This window comes from Stigmatopora nigra, chromosome 19 (genome assembly GCF_051989575.1).
Source record: "Stigmatopora nigra isolate UIUO_SnigA chromosome 19, RoL_Snig_1.1, whole genome shotgun sequence".
In the NCBI taxonomy this organism is placed as follows: domain Eukaryota; kingdom Metazoa; phylum Chordata; class Actinopteri; order Syngnathiformes; family Syngnathidae; genus Stigmatopora; species Stigmatopora nigra.
The window spans coordinates 4,687,501-4,703,036 of NC_135526.1; the positions used below are offsets into that span (position 1 = coordinate 4,687,501).

The 15,536-nt window shown below is 39.6% G+C and overlaps 3 protein-coding genes across 7 annotated transcripts in view; 1 reads left to right on the top strand and 2 right to left on the bottom strand.

The window, feature by feature from the left end:
* Positions 1-2,389, bottom strand: part of dlat (dihydrolipoamide S-acetyltransferase (E2 component of pyruvate dehydrogenase complex)) — a 5,536-nt gene extending 3,147 nt beyond the window's left edge. Inside the window, exons 1-7 of the mRNA XM_077741136.1 lie at positions 1,979-2,389; positions 1,147-1,248; positions 947-1,071; positions 717-861; positions 369-495; positions 105-286; positions 1-11 (exon numbers count right to left, since the gene is read on the bottom strand). The exon at positions 1-11 is cut by the window's left edge and continues 140 nt beyond it. Of these exons, the coding sequence (XP_077597262.1) occupies positions 1-11; positions 105-286; positions 369-495; positions 717-861; positions 947-1,071; positions 1,147-1,248; positions 1,979-2,233 (947 nt within the window). The 5' untranslated portion in view covers positions 2,234-2,389. The remainder of the gene's footprint in view (positions 12-104; positions 287-368; positions 496-716; positions 862-946; positions 1,072-1,146; positions 1,249-1,978) is intronic.
* Positions 2,390-2,736: 347 nt separating this feature from the next.
* LOC144212203 (dixin-like) lies at positions 2,737-11,382 on the bottom strand. Of its 3 annotated transcripts, none has more exons than XM_077739874.1 (21): positions 11,119-11,382; positions 10,342-10,471; positions 9,550-9,675; positions 9,038-9,269; positions 8,791-8,880; positions 7,582-7,676; positions 7,400-7,503; positions 6,517-6,600; positions 6,246-6,299; positions 6,111-6,161; positions 5,878-5,982; positions 5,742-5,795; positions 5,496-5,567; positions 5,342-5,413; positions 5,198-5,263; positions 4,911-5,057; positions 4,299-4,356; positions 4,106-4,205; positions 3,936-4,044; positions 3,782-3,861; positions 2,737-3,715 (listed from the first exon to the last, which is right to left on the bottom strand). In XM_077739874.1, the coding sequence occupies exons 1-21, from the start codon at positions 11,179-11,181 to the stop codon at positions 3,676-3,678; spliced, it is 1,932 nt and encodes a 643-aa protein (XP_077596000.1). In that variant the 5' UTR covers positions 11,182-11,382; the 3' UTR covers positions 2,737-3,675. The 3 variants fall into 3 exon arrangements, with proteins under 3 accessions (XP_077596000.1, XP_077595999.1, XP_077596002.1); XM_077739873.1 differs by having other exon boundaries at positions 5,198-5,272; XM_077739876.1 differs by lacking the exon at positions 5,198-5,263.
* On the top strand, positions 10,869-15,490 carry LOC144212204 (ATP-sensitive inward rectifier potassium channel 1-like). 3 transcript variants are annotated; one of them, XM_077739879.1, is made up of 4 exons: positions 10,869-11,024; positions 11,801-11,890; positions 12,098-12,349; positions 13,138-15,010. In XM_077739879.1, exon 4 carries the CDS (start codon positions 13,145-13,147, stop codon positions 14,285-14,287), a length of 1,143 nt encoding a protein of 380 aa, XP_077596005.1. In that variant the 5' UTR covers positions 10,869-11,024; positions 11,801-11,890; positions 12,098-12,349; positions 13,138-13,144; the 3' UTR covers positions 14,288-15,010. The 3 variants fall into 3 exon arrangements, with proteins under 3 accessions (XP_077596005.1, XP_077596004.1, XP_077596003.1); XM_077739878.1 differs by lacking the exons at positions 10,869-11,024; positions 11,801-11,890; positions 12,098-12,349 and adding an exon at positions 12,655-12,927 and having other exon boundaries at positions 13,144-15,490; XM_077739877.1 differs by lacking the exons at positions 10,869-11,024; positions 11,801-11,890; positions 12,098-12,349 and adding an exon at positions 12,656-12,927 and having other exon boundaries at positions 13,138-15,490.
* Positions 15,491-15,536: the final 46 nt, after the last annotated feature.

Consider the following 15,536-nt stretch of genomic DNA (forward strand, 5'->3'; position numbering starts at 1 on the left):
TGTGCCGGGGCCTGTGTTTCAATGAGAAATTTAAAATACAACTTTGGAGCATGAGATACATTTGAGATATGGCGAGCCAAGCTGCCGCTGCGCGAGTGTCTTACTGGTGCCGGAGCAGGAGGTGGTGTTGAAATTTCCGCGACACCCGTTTCGACATAGTCTTTGAATGCTGCAATGTCACTCTCGTTCTCCACGATGATACACAGCGGCGTCCCTAAAGGAACATCTCGAGTGCCCTCGGGGATCATGATTTTGGCCAGATATCCCTCCTCCTGCACCTCAAAGCCTTGATGTCACACAGATATCAGTACAGATGAGATAGGATTAAATATTACCCCATTTCTGAGTTTTGCGAGGTTCCGTTTTACCGATAGTCGCCTTGTCTGTCTCAATTTCGGCCAGCAGATCTCCTTCGCTGAGCTTCTCGCCGACCTTCTTCTCCCAGCGCTGCACCGTGCCCATCGTCATTGTGGGCGACAGGGCAGGTAGTGGGATCTGTAAAACGGACATATTTCCAAAAGTAGGATTATGAGAAAATAATTTTAAGAGAATTTGACTCTTTAGTTGCTTTGGACGGCAAAAGATGTCCAATCCAGTTTCACTGGGGGACGAAGTCAAAAGACATTGGGTGTCTATGACCGTTAACATTTATGATAGTTTACTCTAACTGTATACTATATGTATAAATAGGTTCAGTGCCACTTTAAAATAATGACCTTCAAGTGTGTTGGGTAGGAGCTCCCTGGGGCAGCAGGGGGTGCAGATGAAGCAGGAGGAGCGGCAGCAGCAGCAGCTGATGATGATGAGGTGGAAGTGAGCGAGTCCAATGTAACGTCCTTAAAAGCTGGGATGAGGTCTGGACTGTTAGGGTGGATAACATAAAATAATGATGAGTTGTTTTTGTGTGTGTAAATCCTTTTAAATACAGTAGTTCAGTGGTGCTGACCTCTCAACAGTGATGCAAATTACAGTTCCAATGTTGACATCTCGTGTCCCTTCAGGAACTAGGATTTTGGCAAGATAGCACTCTTCCAGCATCTCAAATCCCACTGTGGCTTTATCAGTCTCCACCTTAAGAAATCCAGCAATATTTTAGTTGTTGTTTTTAATCCACTTATTTACACAACGATTAGATAAACTCCAAACCTCTGCAATGAGGTCGCCTTCACTTATTTTGTCACCCTCTTTCTTTTCCCAGCGAGCGATGGTCCCAGTTTGCATTGTGGGTGACAGCACAGGCAGCTCCACCTGGTTCAAATGGACAGCCGCATGTCAATCAAAGAGCTGAAACATTTTTCATAACTGACAAGACTCCACCTTTTTTGCCAACATTGATGAAAATATTACAATAACTTTTTTTGAAACTTTTGATATGGAAAAGAAAGTTAGCCTGATCAACAACTACTACTATTTACTGCAGTGAGGGTTGGAGAGAGTAACATTTGTGACATTATTAACAACCAAGACAATTTTCTGAATCAATCACTGAGGAAAAACCTATGATTTCTCGTACCTCTGGTGGAAATATTATTTTGACCCTTTAACTTATCCATTACTACAAATGATTGAGTTTCATTAAATCTCTCTCTCTTTAACCAACACCAGTCATGGTCAATATTAACAGTATTTTAACACATTTTAAATCAGTGGTGTGTAAGTGATCTTTAAATTATTGGCATGTCTTAATGTAAAATTAGTAGATTGGCCCAATCGAGGTTGGGAAGGACTCTAATGTGGTGATTTCAAGCTATTCCTAAATGACATTTAGTTTACAGATTAAAGGCGAACAATATGAAAGGAAACAGTCATCAGATCTTTGTAGTGACACCACATACAATGACTTTACAGATCTAAAATCGCGGTTGATTACACCTTTAGTAAAGAACTGTATGGCAAATCACAGCGCCTGTCTCAATGCTAGCGCCGGAGGTCAAGCTAAGTGTTGGCTATTCTAGCAAGCAGAAAGATAGTATGATACCTTTTGATGGGGTGGCAGGCTGTAGAATCGCTCGCTCCGACAGCTAACCGACAGCTGGGGGCATCGCAGCAGAGATCCCCTGTGACTGAAGCCCACAGTCGAGCATACGGTCCGGGATCCGGCTACGCGATGTAGCCGCCTTGCACAGCCGGTTCCGGGAACGCATCGGCTACCCGAGGCGGTAGGCCCTGCAGAGAGGGCACGGGGACGATGGATCCCGACGGACGGCCTGAGCCGCAGGATTACACGAAGCATGTCGGAGCAAGTTAATAACTACACGGAGCGATGGCGCATAAAGTTATTTTAAATCGGCATCAGGTAAAAGCTCTAAAGAATCGTTCTTGGGCCACCCCTCACTTTCTAATGACCTCCTGTCCAAAACAGACCGCTTTACGGCTCACCCCGCCCACTACCGTCTTTATGGTAAAAGTGTCGTAAACCAGATGAACCGCCAAATGACACTAAAATGAATACATACACAGTACTGTATAGAAAAAAATATTCTTTAATTTTCAGTTCCGATTATCCCCATATTAACAACAAAGACCAATAATACATTTAGAAATGTCATCACTACTGCTATTAACCTTGCTAAAAGAACAAATGCATATTTGAAAGATGTTTTTAAAGGTTACCCATCACCTATTTATCACCATCAACAGGATTATCACCATTACTTTTTAACAATAAAATCCTGAAATGCAAGACATTTTACATCAGATGTACAAAACTCATGTAACTTAATACAGAGATCAAACCATTTTTTATGCCAAGCTTTATTTTTGTAGTCTTGCAATTATTCAACATTGACAAATAAAACTCACTTATTTCCAAAGTTGTAAGTCTTTCTACATGTGAAATAGGAAAAAAAATCTCAACTACGTTTCAGACTGTTATGGCATTCAAAATGGTACATTAATTACACTGATGAATATTTGTAATTGGCGTGTTAGAAAATGCAAAATAATCACAAACTGAAGCATCAGTGTAGCTGACATGGCATTATCATAACATGGAAGGCAACCACACACATTGACAGTCACACAATAAATAAAGGTATATAATTACCTTAGTCAGGTCCTATATGCTTTCAATTTCAAATTCATAGTGCAGATTTCAGTATTAAATGGAGCACGAGCATCCCCATCCCATACACGACAGCAGATTCTAATGATCATACCAAAAATATGGTATAAAAACATACTACAAAAATACTAGCTTTTATACTATTGTAAACACCTCCACTCATCTGAACCTCAATTCTACAGCACGAGATCCAGCATTCTTTATCTGTGCACAGAGGTTTGTGCAGAATGTAAACATACAAGGCAGTGAAACAAAAAAACAAAAATCAAAATTAGAACATCTATAATGTGATGTCATTTGCAAAAAAAAAAAAAAACTCTAATTAACTGCTATGGTTGAAAAACACAAATAGACTTGATATGACATCAATGTCTGCAGTAGCTGAAAAGACAAGAATGACCGAAAAGGTCATTCCAAACACTTGTAAACCAGTAACTTTGCGTGATCAGCAGTATAAACATGTAAAATTTAGGTTTCTACATATTTAAGAGACATTGCAGTTAAGGCCTAACCATATCAAGGCACTGAAGTCCAGCATAAATCCATTTGTTAAATCTCTGGACTGCTGAAGTCTTCCATATTTTATGAAGTTGAATCATAATTCCTCTTGCTCAGCTTCCAATCATATGGCCACCTCCACCCTGTGAATGTCTAAAAGAATGCAAATGAATGCATTAAAATATGAGAATGTTAAAAGAGGCATGAAGAGGCTGTTACCTGTCTTCACCATGATCTTCCTCCACCCAGGCAACTATTTTTCCCTCCCAGCCAGGAACGATGGCTGCATCTAAGAAAACCTAAACTCACACATGAGTATTAACAATAAGAAAAGCATATACTATCAAGATTTTTACCCCAATTGCAGTCTTACCTCTTCCTTCACGGTACCAAATTCAGGGTCCAATGCTTTAAAGTGGTATCTCAAGTTCCCCTCTTGATCCACAGCTGCCTTGACATCTTTGAGTGTCACCTCACCCAGCCTGTTTTGATGTTTACCAACATTAAACTCATATTGAACATTTCTGTATCTACATGTAGTACCTTTTGGGTATGGTGATCATAGAGGGTGTGGCGGATCTTCCAGTGAAGTACAGGATCTTAGTGGAAGAGGTGGTGGTGGTGCTGTTAAACTGGCAAACCTCTGGAATGAAACAAAACAGGCACAAAGTAGACATTAAAATGGCATATGATATTATGTATGCAAGGATACGTTTCACAGAAGACAATCGCATACTTGGCCAAGAGTCGGAATCGTTGTTTTGTCCTTTTCGTCTGGGAGATTTTCCACGAGCCTGCATAAAGGGAATAAATGTTAAAGAGGAACAAGCTTAAGAGCAACACACTAAGCATTCTTTGAGGAGAATTTAAATCTAAATTAGCAATTTGTACTATTGGTGACCAAAAATGGGACAAGTGTTTGTAGTATATAGAAGTATACATACTTGTAGTACGAGTACACACAGGTACACATATTTCTATTACGAGTACACAGAAATACACATACTTGAAGTACTATACATACAAGTGCAGGTAGTAGTACTTTACACACAAGTGCATGTACTTGTAGTACTTTATACACAAGTGCCCGTACTTGTAATACTTTACACACAAATGCATGTACTTGTAGTACTTTACACACAAGTGCATGTACTTGTACTTTACACACAAGTGCATGTACTTGTAGTACTTTACACACAAGTGCATGTACTTGTAAAGAGATCTGGCAAACTGGGCAAAGACAAAAAAAACTGAACTTCATGTCACAGTTTGCTCCTTCATACACATTAAATTTACGACTGTAGAGAAATGTGCAAAAAAACTGCAACCTCAAAACACATACTCATACCCTGTGTGTATAAACAGCATGTACTCTGTCTATGAGAGACATGATGCCCTGTTCTAGGGTGTCCAGCGTGTGGTGCTGCGGGTCGTGAGCTCTGAAGTCATTTCTCAAGCTCCCAAGTGCATCTCTGAGAAGCTGAACCTCTTCTGTCTGAAAAAGCACATCATTTAACAAACTAATGTTCCAATCCTCAACTGCTAATGGACAAAATAACAGCTACATTTCCATAATCGTGAAATGTGAGGCAACAAAAAAATGTTAAATATCAACCTGGAGGAAAAAGAACCTACACTTAATATGACGGGTGCAGTATTTCCAGTGTAATAATAGCCATTGTTTTCAGCACATGGGGATATCTGAGAAAACTAAAGATTGATGGTCAAATATGTAATTTAAATGGAAAAAAGTAGTAACATATTGGGAGTCATCTTTACCTGTTGTAGATCTCTATTAATCACTTCCTGCCTGATGCTGTTTTTATGGTCCAGCTCTTTCTGTAAGTCAGTCTGCACAAAACAAATAAAAACAACCAAATTTAAGATAATACTCCTATGGACAAATTGTAGCTTTTTGGCAGATTTGCTGTACCTTCTGCTTTTGGCTTTCTTCAAGTTTTAGTTTGAGCTGCTGGAGAAGTCTGTCTTTCTGCCCATTTTCCTTCTTTTACACATAAGAGAAAATTAAAGACTTTTTTTGTTGTTGTTTAATGGCTGGCAGTACTATAGCGCCATTGACCGAGAAGGAAGCCCCATCCAAAACGGTAAATCGCAGCTAATGTGTATAAAAAAGTATTCCTTTTTTTTCTATTAGAGGAACAAAAAGGCACCACTTTACCTTGCAGTCATTCCACAGCCGGTTACATTCCTCCAACTTCCACTGTAACTCAGTCTGTAGGAAGTAGTATATAATCAAAAAATGACAGTAGCACAGTGATTGATTGTGTTGTACCAAATTATTTGTTTTTTTATACCTTCTGATTGGTAAGTTCATCTTTAGCCATGCCGGCCCGCAGAAGATCTTGCTTCAGCTGAAGGATAGAAGCCTCCTGAGTACACAGTCGACGCTGTTGGGCGTCCTGGTTGTTTGCAAAGCAATAAAAAAAGAATCATCTTTTTTTTCCCCCCCCCAAGCAATTCTACCAAGTCTCCATGTCATGCAAAAAGAATGAAGGTAAAGAGATTTTAAATGATGCATGTATCTTGCCTTGATTCCTTGCAGGTTTCTCATTTCTTGCTTACAGCTCAAAAGTTCCATCTATAGTTGTGAGTGAAATATTAATAAGCCTGACATAGCAAGAAATAGCTTGTGTAATTTTTATAATGTGAACTAAAAACCCACCTTCAGCTCCCGAGACTCTTCCATACTCTGATCCAAACGGCTACGGATGACTACCTGGAAAGTGAGCGATAAAAAGGAGGCGTATGAGAATGTGCAGAAACTGACACCCGTATCAGCCTCAGGCAGCCTCGGTGCGTCAAAAGAAAGAAACGTGATATGTGCAGACCTCCAGAGAGGAAGAGAACAATAGAGAAAAGGTTGAAGGGGAAGGGCTTTGGAAAAAAAAAAAGTTTTGAAGGTCTCGAAATTGAAATGGAAAGAATTTTATTACCAACTGCTGCTCAGGATGACCTTCATCCAAACTCAAAGACAGATCTTGCTCATTCTCTGACAGACAGCCTTGCAGCAGCAGGGCCTGAGAGATAAAAAAAAAAAGACACTATAAACATACTAGGAAATGACATTAAGAGGTCACCGCTTGACTGTCGGTAGAGTTTTTTTTTTTTTTACCCACGTACAATAGGTCTCAAAGTGTGGGACAAGAAACATTAGTGGTACGCGAGCTCCCTCGAGGGCTGTATAAAAGAATCACATCTTAACAGTTCCTAATACAGTTTAGGTGATTTTTTTTTTAAGTCCAATGTATGCAGAGGCTTCCCAAAAGTTTTAGTAAATATTACCCAACTGCCTCGATATAGATAGCTCAGAAAGGCTACAGCACCCCTGCAAACTTCATGAGGATAAGTGGCATGGAAGAATGAATGGATTAAAGTTTTAAAATATTTTTTTTCAGAGTCCTAGAATGTTTATGCGCAGAAAGATTCGTATAATATATATATATATATATTTTAGGAAATGTCATCTTTCGGCTTTCAAGTCTACTTTGCAAGCAGTGCGTGTTGTGATGAGGCTCTGTCACAGGCAAGTATAAATAAACCCATCTAAAAGAAGGAATGGTGATTTTTCTGGAAGAAAATGATATATTTTTGAATTATACATGCATTTTTATTAGTGTGCCATTTGTGTATTTGTTAAAAGCTGTTTTATAACTGTGTCTATGTGGCACTATTTGATCATGGTCTTCTTTAGCTTGGTATGAATCATCTTAAAACACTAACAGTAGATTCCAAGATTAACTAGTAGTTGAACCTGTTGATTATAAGTCCATTGATAGTGTTTAAGATTATACTGACAGTACAGCAACACTTGCCTACCTGCAAAGCAGACACCATTTTTCGCGTCTCCACCACCTCCTTCTCCAAAGTCTCACCGATGCAATCCTCCCAAGTCACCTCTTCAACCGTAACGGACGAGTCGACTGCACACATGCAGATGCAAAACAATTACCAATGATGAACTGGCGTGATGCAGCATGACTCCCAATTGCAGAACTCACCTCTATTCTCCAACCTTCTTGGCTCTTCTTCCTGGCTGTCTTCTTGAGTAGAGGGGGGAGATCTGGGAGATGTTACAGGACTAACTGAGTGGACGCTAAAAGGAAATAAACAGTACACGAATAAATACATAGAGCCAAAACCCTTATAGCAAAGAATTGCTAAACATGCTCCATCTGGTATATATACTATATATGTACATATATAGCAGCATATGTTGTCACTGCAGTTTAAAGTACACTGCATTTTGTATTAGTTTAATTAACACATCATTGAGATACCCCAAAGACAAACAGTGACAAACACAAGATATCTGGGTTTACCATTTTATCTGCGTTCCCCCCATCGGATCTATGCTGTGGTCTAGCAGGCTTATGTTAGATTTTTATTTTCCACATAAAAGAGCACGCCTTCTTTGTCGGGCTGGTCACATGCTACCATGGCAACTACAGCTAAAATAGGGTTGGGCAATTATTTTTACGAAGTAGACATGAAACTGGAAAGGTTGGCAAAGGTCAAATCGACGAGAAGATTAATGGGGATGCATGCAAAATTAGTTAAACATAGCCTTAATATATTTTTGTTTTAAAAAGATCACTCTCAAATGAAGGACTTTGATTTTTTTATGACAAGCATAAAGTATTCGGCATTTGTGGAAGAGATTTCCGTGCCGATTCAAATGATCCAAAAATGTGTTTGAGACCACATTTTTAGATGCTAAATTGCATCTATGTCATAAAATGTTAGGTATTTCTTTGGCAAAACCTCTTTACATGATGCCAGAACATTCTAAAAGAGGACTAGGCATGTGACTCAAGAAGATAAAGGATGTAATTATTTCCTCTATCATCTGCCTTTGGACACAAGCGTGAGGATAGCAAGTCGTCATACACTTCATCAGGCAAGACACAGATACAATTCATGGGAGAGTCAATTCAACTGTTTGCTTAATATAGAAACATAAGAGTTTGAGCATAAAACATTTAACAAAAAGTTAGTACTTTTTGTTTCTAATGTCAAAATACATCATCAAATCATTTCACTCATACCTAAAAAGTAACATTCAATTATTTATCATTACTAATATTATGCAAGTAAATCATAGTCATGAACCTCAATGTAGTTTCTAAAGGAATATGTTAAAGGCTGTTTCTAAATGTTTCTCAATCATATCCCTAATTGTTAATATCTGCATTTTTTTATTTATTTACCTATTTGTCTGCTCTTCTGGGGTCCCTCGCTCATACTGTTTCACCAGTGAACGAACACACACGGTCTTGTCGACATCTGACCTCCAACCACTGAAAGGTCAGGAAAAAAAGATGTACACAAAGTAGTAAATGTCATTCTGGCTGTCATACTTTACATCACCAAAAAGAATGATGCCCAATTTAATTTTCTCATCAGTCTTTCCCGCATTTGTCAGGATTATTTTCCCTCTTGTGGAGACCCTCATACCTGTGAATGCGCGACAGACTTGCAGGAAGCAAGGCCTCATATCGGGCTGATGTTAAGGTAGCAGCAGCACCTTGTGCCAATGCCACAGTAGAAAGAGGGTTGTGGCACGGTGCGCCGGGTGTTGAACCCCTGCCACTTCCTGGGGTAGCCCTATGATTGGCTGAGGGCTTGAAGTGAGCCGCCAACGCGAGAATAATCCTCATCACAGATTTCAGGTTACCGTCAACAATGTCTGCAGAAAAGACAGGAGTTAGACCACGGGTGTCAAAGTGGCGGCCCGGGGGCCAAATCTGGCCCGCCGCAACATTTTGTGTGGCCCGGGAAAGTAAATGATGAGTGCCGACTTTCTGTTTTAGGATCAAATTAAAATGAAGAGTATAAATGTATATTAAATTTTCTGATGTTCCCCCTTTTCAATCAATATTTGTAATTTCTTAATCCATTTTTTGTGTTTTTAGTTCAAAACTTAATATATTTGCGTATCTAGAAAAAGTGTCCGTTGTCTGACATACCTCTTGCCGAGATGTGAGGCATACGTATATGTCTTGAGGAAATGAACTGCAGCACTTGCTCTACATTCTTCCTGCTTTCTTCTTTGCTTTGAGGAGTAACATGAATGTCATCAAGTACTTCTCCAGCTGTCAAACAGAAACATGCAATAAATGTTTTCATTTTGCTTACATGAGTTTTCTCTGGCGTTATATCTCAGAAAAAAATGTGAGTGAATATATGGAAAATGTTTTAGCAAGTGAAACGTTGCCCCCTCGTGGCCATCATAACGAGATTTTTTTTTAACTTTTGGAAACAATTTTGCATTTCACTTTAGCATTTTTGAAATTGAATGTTGAGATAGTTTTTGTTGACTTTATGATTGTAAATTTTCATTTTTCAAAATTATGACTATAAATCTGTGACCGTGAGCAAATTCATTATATTATGTATTGATTTTGTATCATTTAAAATAGTAAAGCAACGCCTGAAACTTTAGAAGGAAAAAAAGAGTGCCAACTAAGTAGTTCTGCAAAACATAGATAAATTGAATGCATTTTCCTGATGACATTATAATGACAAAATTAGATAAAACTGATTTTCTTAATGTAACACAGAGAAACATTAAGACAACATTATGTCAGTAGACATCCTTGAAGTGGTTGCAATGCATTTTTAGAAAGAAATGTTACCACAACAAGTAGAAATGTCATTTATATTTAAGCCTATTAGTTGACTAATTGGAAAGATTATGGGTAATTGGTGAGAATAAACGCAGGGGCCCTCTGAATATGCAAATAAGCACATATATTTACCAACTATCTCAATGAGATGAACGAGAACCACTCCATCCTGCAGATCCCTCCTTAGGTCATTGATGGGATTCAATCCAGGTTTCCTCTTGAGTTGGGCATTCACCCAGGAGATGTAGGTGGCCAATTGCTGCTACAATAAAAAAAACAAAAAACATGCACATGTCACAGATTAATTCATGACATAAACACGTATGCATAAGACTTGTGTTTTTCCCTGTGGGACAAACAAGGGATAGAAAGGGGCTTAACATCCTTTGTTTATTATGTCGGACAAAGGGGTGGGGGCGGGGTCGATCAACTAGTATCCCGACTCCATATTCATTTTTATTCTTTTACATTTAGAACCACTAAAAGTTAATAAATCACGCATATAAATGCATTTAATGTCGTAAGGTCACCTAGATTCAAGGAGCGACATTCCATTTTGTACGACGCCCGTTAAATCACGTGATCTACCGTTGTCCAGGATACTCAACCCACCCATTAACAACACATTCGAACATTTTACTATTACTACTTCTACACATATATGCTTTATCGTGTCCATAGCTCCTTTTTAAATCCAATTGGACAGTTGCAAAATAACTTCCTCTATTGATGCGTTTAAAATTGACTAGTTGTTTAAAAGCCAACCAAGTTATTCGCATTTTCATCATCATTACAGGCGCAACGCGGCTATATTTGTAAGACTTTTTTTCCTTTGAAAAAAAAGAGAATTGTATGTTCATTTGCGGTTTGCTAAAGCTAAACCCAAAACAGGAACACGACTAACATTACCTCGTTGAAGCCTCCATGCAGCACCTCATCAAGCAAACTTCCCCGAGAAAGTGAAGCGATCATCTTTTTAATCGAAAACCCATTGAAGCCGGCAAATAAGCCGGCTATCTACTTATAGAGTAAAAGCACATGGTTACGGTCAAGCCGTGACAACCGTGCAGTTTAAGATAACCTTCCAAATGTCAAACATCGTTTGATGGACACTGCGGACAAGTGAGCCGTCGTTTCTCTTTCGCGTCAAATCAGACGCACTAGGTTTTTGGTTGCCCTCTTTTTTCTGGTTTTACGGCAAAGAGGCAGGAAATGACGGGTGCGCGCATTGAATGAGCGAAAAAAAAAACACAAAAACATCACCTCCGAATCCTGCTTTGCAAGTTAATTAATGATAAGATGCCCAATTAACCCATAAAGGCAGGTCTTTAAATAAAATTGCATTCCATATAGTTGTGACATTAATATCTTCAATAGCTCCCATTCTATTTGACCTTTTAACCCCAAATCAAGACAAGTGATGGGGTGATTGATTACCTTTTGTTTATAATACACTTTTTAGTTTTTCAATGACAAACTCCCTTTATCAATGATTCATTTACTACTATTATTATCACCTAATTTCTTCTGTAGCTCACAGGCCATATGACCTCATCTCATCTTGTTTTCTGAACCACTTTATCCTCACTAGGGTCACGGGGTGTGCCAGAGTCTATCCCAACCCGGAGAAAACCCACGCAGAGAACATGCATAGTCCACACAGATCAAATCAACACTAGTGGTGAGTAATTACTCCCTGTTTATCATATGCATTTAGTTTTTTTCAATGACAAACTTAATTTATTAATTTATTACTGTTATTAGCACCTAGTAATTTGTTCAATATCTCCCTTGGCATTTGACGTATTGACATCAAATCATTATATTTCCCACTTTGGTATTTCAATGACAAACTGTGATTTTATTGTAGTATTCTTTTCTTTCCCAGTTACATGGATTTTTCAATGACATGAAAACAAATGAGAAAGCATTTTCTTCTCATAGAGGGGTGGAGGCACAAGTGGTGGGTGGGACGCCCAAACTACCCCCTGTTGTCTGGTGTGCATCGAATCCGTCCAGTGTATACACTGCTGCTGCTGGCATGTGGCTGGGATTAGAACATTTCAGTGTGGATTAGAATCTTTCACCACTCTCTGGAAGAAACGCAGTTGGAAAAGCAGAAACAACGCTTTGGACACAGGTATGCGCAAAAAAAGGGGGGAAATGACATATGCGTGAATATTGAAATTACCCTTAAAGCAGGGATGTCAGACTCGGTTTTGTTTGAGGGCCGCGTTAACGTCAAGTATTTTTGAACTAAAAACACAGAATAAATAAATTAAAAAACTACAATTATTAATTTAAAGGAGGGAAAATCAGGAAATGTAATATACATTTAATTTGATCCTAAAACAGAAAGTCGGCACTCATGATTTACTTTCCCAGGCCACACAAAATGATGCGGCGGGCCAGATTTGACCCCCGGGCCGCCACTTTGATACGTGCCTTAAATGGACTTAAACAGCCTAAAACGGACACAGATGAAGGCTGTGATGTGGATGAAGTTTATGACACGTATTGAAGGTTATGACATGTATTGAAAGCTATGACATGTATTGAAGCATTCTCTTTGTTTACTCAAGATTTCACAAACTATATGAGCAGTGTTTTTGTACCAATCAGACATGCTTGTCTAAAATATGTAATGTAATAAAATATGGAAGAAACTGGCAATTGATTACTGTATAGTCACAGCTTAGTCATGGGGAAAAAGCTGAGGTAAATTTTCGATTCTGCACCCAAAACTTAGTTATTGGCAGCTGTCAGACCTCACAATGAATTGATCCTTAGTGTAATGAATCGATTGTGCATTTGTTGAACTGTCAACTTAAAATAATATCCTGTTCAGATGAAAATGAGCTCATTTGCTGCCTTTGACTGCAATAGAACGAACTTTCGTCATGTAAAAAACTTATACCACTTTGGTAGTTCCAGGATGTTTCGGCTATTGCCGTGTCCCTTCCAATCAAAGGGGCAAGCGGGTCGCGAAAGCCGCCTGGTGACCAAAGACGGTCGCTGCAACATTGAATTTGGCAATGTGGAGTCAGCCAATCATTTGGCCTACCTGGTGGATGTGTGGACCACCTTCGTGGAGGTGCGCTGGCGCTTTGTGATTCTCCTCTTTGTGATGTCCTTCACCGGGAGCTGGTTCTTCTTTAGCCTGGTGTGGTACTGGATGGCCCGCGGCAATGGTGACATGGCAGCCTGGCACAACCGCACCGACGGCCACGTTATGTGCATCACCAACGTCGACAGTCTGACCACGGCTTTCCTCTACTCTCTGGAGACACAGACCACCATTGGCTACGGCGGTCGCGCCCCCACCGGCCAGTGCGGCGGTACGGTGGCGGTCATCATCCTCCAGTCCATGGCGGGCCTCGTCCTCAACAGCTTCATGTGCGGCATCATCCTGGCCAAGATCTCGCTTCCTAAGAGACGGGCCAAGACGGTAACATTCAGTGACACGGCCGTCATCTGCCTAAAAAACTGCAAACTCTGCCTACTGATCCGCGTGGCCAACCTCCGAAAGACCCTCCTGATCGGAAGCCAGATCTACGGGAAGCTCCTTAAGACCACCACCATTCCGGATGGTGAGACCCTCATCATGGACCAATTGGATATCCAGTTCACGGTGGACGCCGGCAAGGACAACCTCTTCTTCGTCTGCCCCCTGACACTCTACCACGTCATCGACCGGGCCAGTCCCTTCTACGATATCTCCGTCGACACACTGCCAAGACAAGACTTTGAGCTGGTGGTCTTCCTGGATGGCACGGCTGAGTCCACCAGCTCCACTTGCCAGGTGCGGACGTCCTACCTCCCCCAGGAGATCCAGTGGGGCCACAAATTCCTGCCCATCATCTCACGAACCAAGACAGGCAAGTATTCTGTGGATTTCTCCAATTTCTCCAAGAGCGTCCGGGTGGCCACACCGCATTGCACCCATTGCTTTGAGAGCAATGCAGAGACCTGTCCCCACAAGACAGACAATCAAAGAAGTCAGCAAAAGATCGGCATCTGCAATTTGGGCTTCAATGCGATTGACATTCCTGAAACCACAGGCGTCACCAAGATGTGAGGCAAGACCTTTTTTTTTTTTGCCAGAACCCTGTTTAAATTTGTAATGATTGGCTCCAGTTTGATCGCTTTTAAAACCAGTGTGACGGTTACATTTTTTGTACTGAGAGAAGTTAAAATTTAAACTTGAATCAACTCTGATCAGATCACATGAAATCTGCTGTGAGATTTTTGGACAAATTATAAATGGACCACCTTGGATACATTACAAAATAATTTGTCTGGGTACAAAAACAAATCCAGGGTCAATCTGTAGTTTGATGGAGGATCATGATTTCATAAAAAAAGAAACTTGATCAAAAGTTCTTGTTGATAACTTTGATGTCAAATGTTACCAGAATGCCTTTTTTATTTTAAAAAGAAGTTAATTTTCCAACCTCTGGGATTGTCAAATGTCTTAACTAGAGGTTGTGAAGGATGTTAAAAGTGCATTGCCATGAAAAGGGGCATTAACAGTGAATGGCACAGCGGGTACCTCTTGAGAAGATTAACGTCTGAGACCGTTTTAATGAAAAAAAAACTGCACTGTGGGCAAAGAAAAAAAGAATCACAACACATGCACCGGCTTTTTAGCACTTTCTCATTAGTGCCATGAAATTTTAGTGACGGACATGGTTGTATGCTTGCATTACAATAACAAGCTGCTCAATGATGGACAGTCATAATACTGTATGTATGTACTAATACAGGGAACTTATGCATTAAAAATGTATCCATAAAAATATTACCTTTGTGTTATTTTTTTCTTGTTATTAATGTGTTTTGCAGAAATATAAGGCCACAATATGCAGTATAGTTGATGCTTTTGTTATGGCATATTCTCAATAATGAATCAAAATTATAAGAATCACTTAATAAATTGTAAAAATATACAAGTCTCTTTGTTAAAACAAATATTGGAGAAAAATGTGAACTTAATGGGCTGTACATTATTAATGTATTTGCTCCCAATAACAGACAAAAAAGTGTAGTTATATGTAGTAGTAAGGCCACAAGTAGGCAGCAAAGTGCTTTTAGAGGCATAACTGGAACAACATAAGTTATTTTTGGCATCGTTTTGTCTTCGTTGTGTGGAAATCACTCACATTTTAGTTTCTTTTTTAAGAGAATTGTAACAGAATTTTGGCAAAATTTGAGATTGTTGTGTGGGCCATATTCAACCATGTCTTCATAATTTTCTGCAAAATAAATAGTGGGCAATGCATTTTAGAAACCTCTGATCTATATCAACGTTTATGTAGTATTTCAAG

Bases quoted from the DNA above. Each gene is read 5' to 3' on its own strand.
- LOC144212203 (XM_077739873.1), bottom strand. From the start codon at position 11,181: ATGATCGCTTCACTTTCTCGGGGAAGTTTGCTTGATGAGGTGCTGCAT. The intron at 5,568-5,741 runs GTAAAGTGGTGC...TATGTGTAAAAG, and splicing joins GGCTGTGGAATGACTGCAAG to AAGGAAAATGGGCAGAAAGA. The intron at 4,206-4,298 runs GTATGCGATTGT...GTTTCATTCCAG, and splicing joins CGATTCCGACTCTTGGCCAA to AGGTTTGCCAGTTTAACAGC.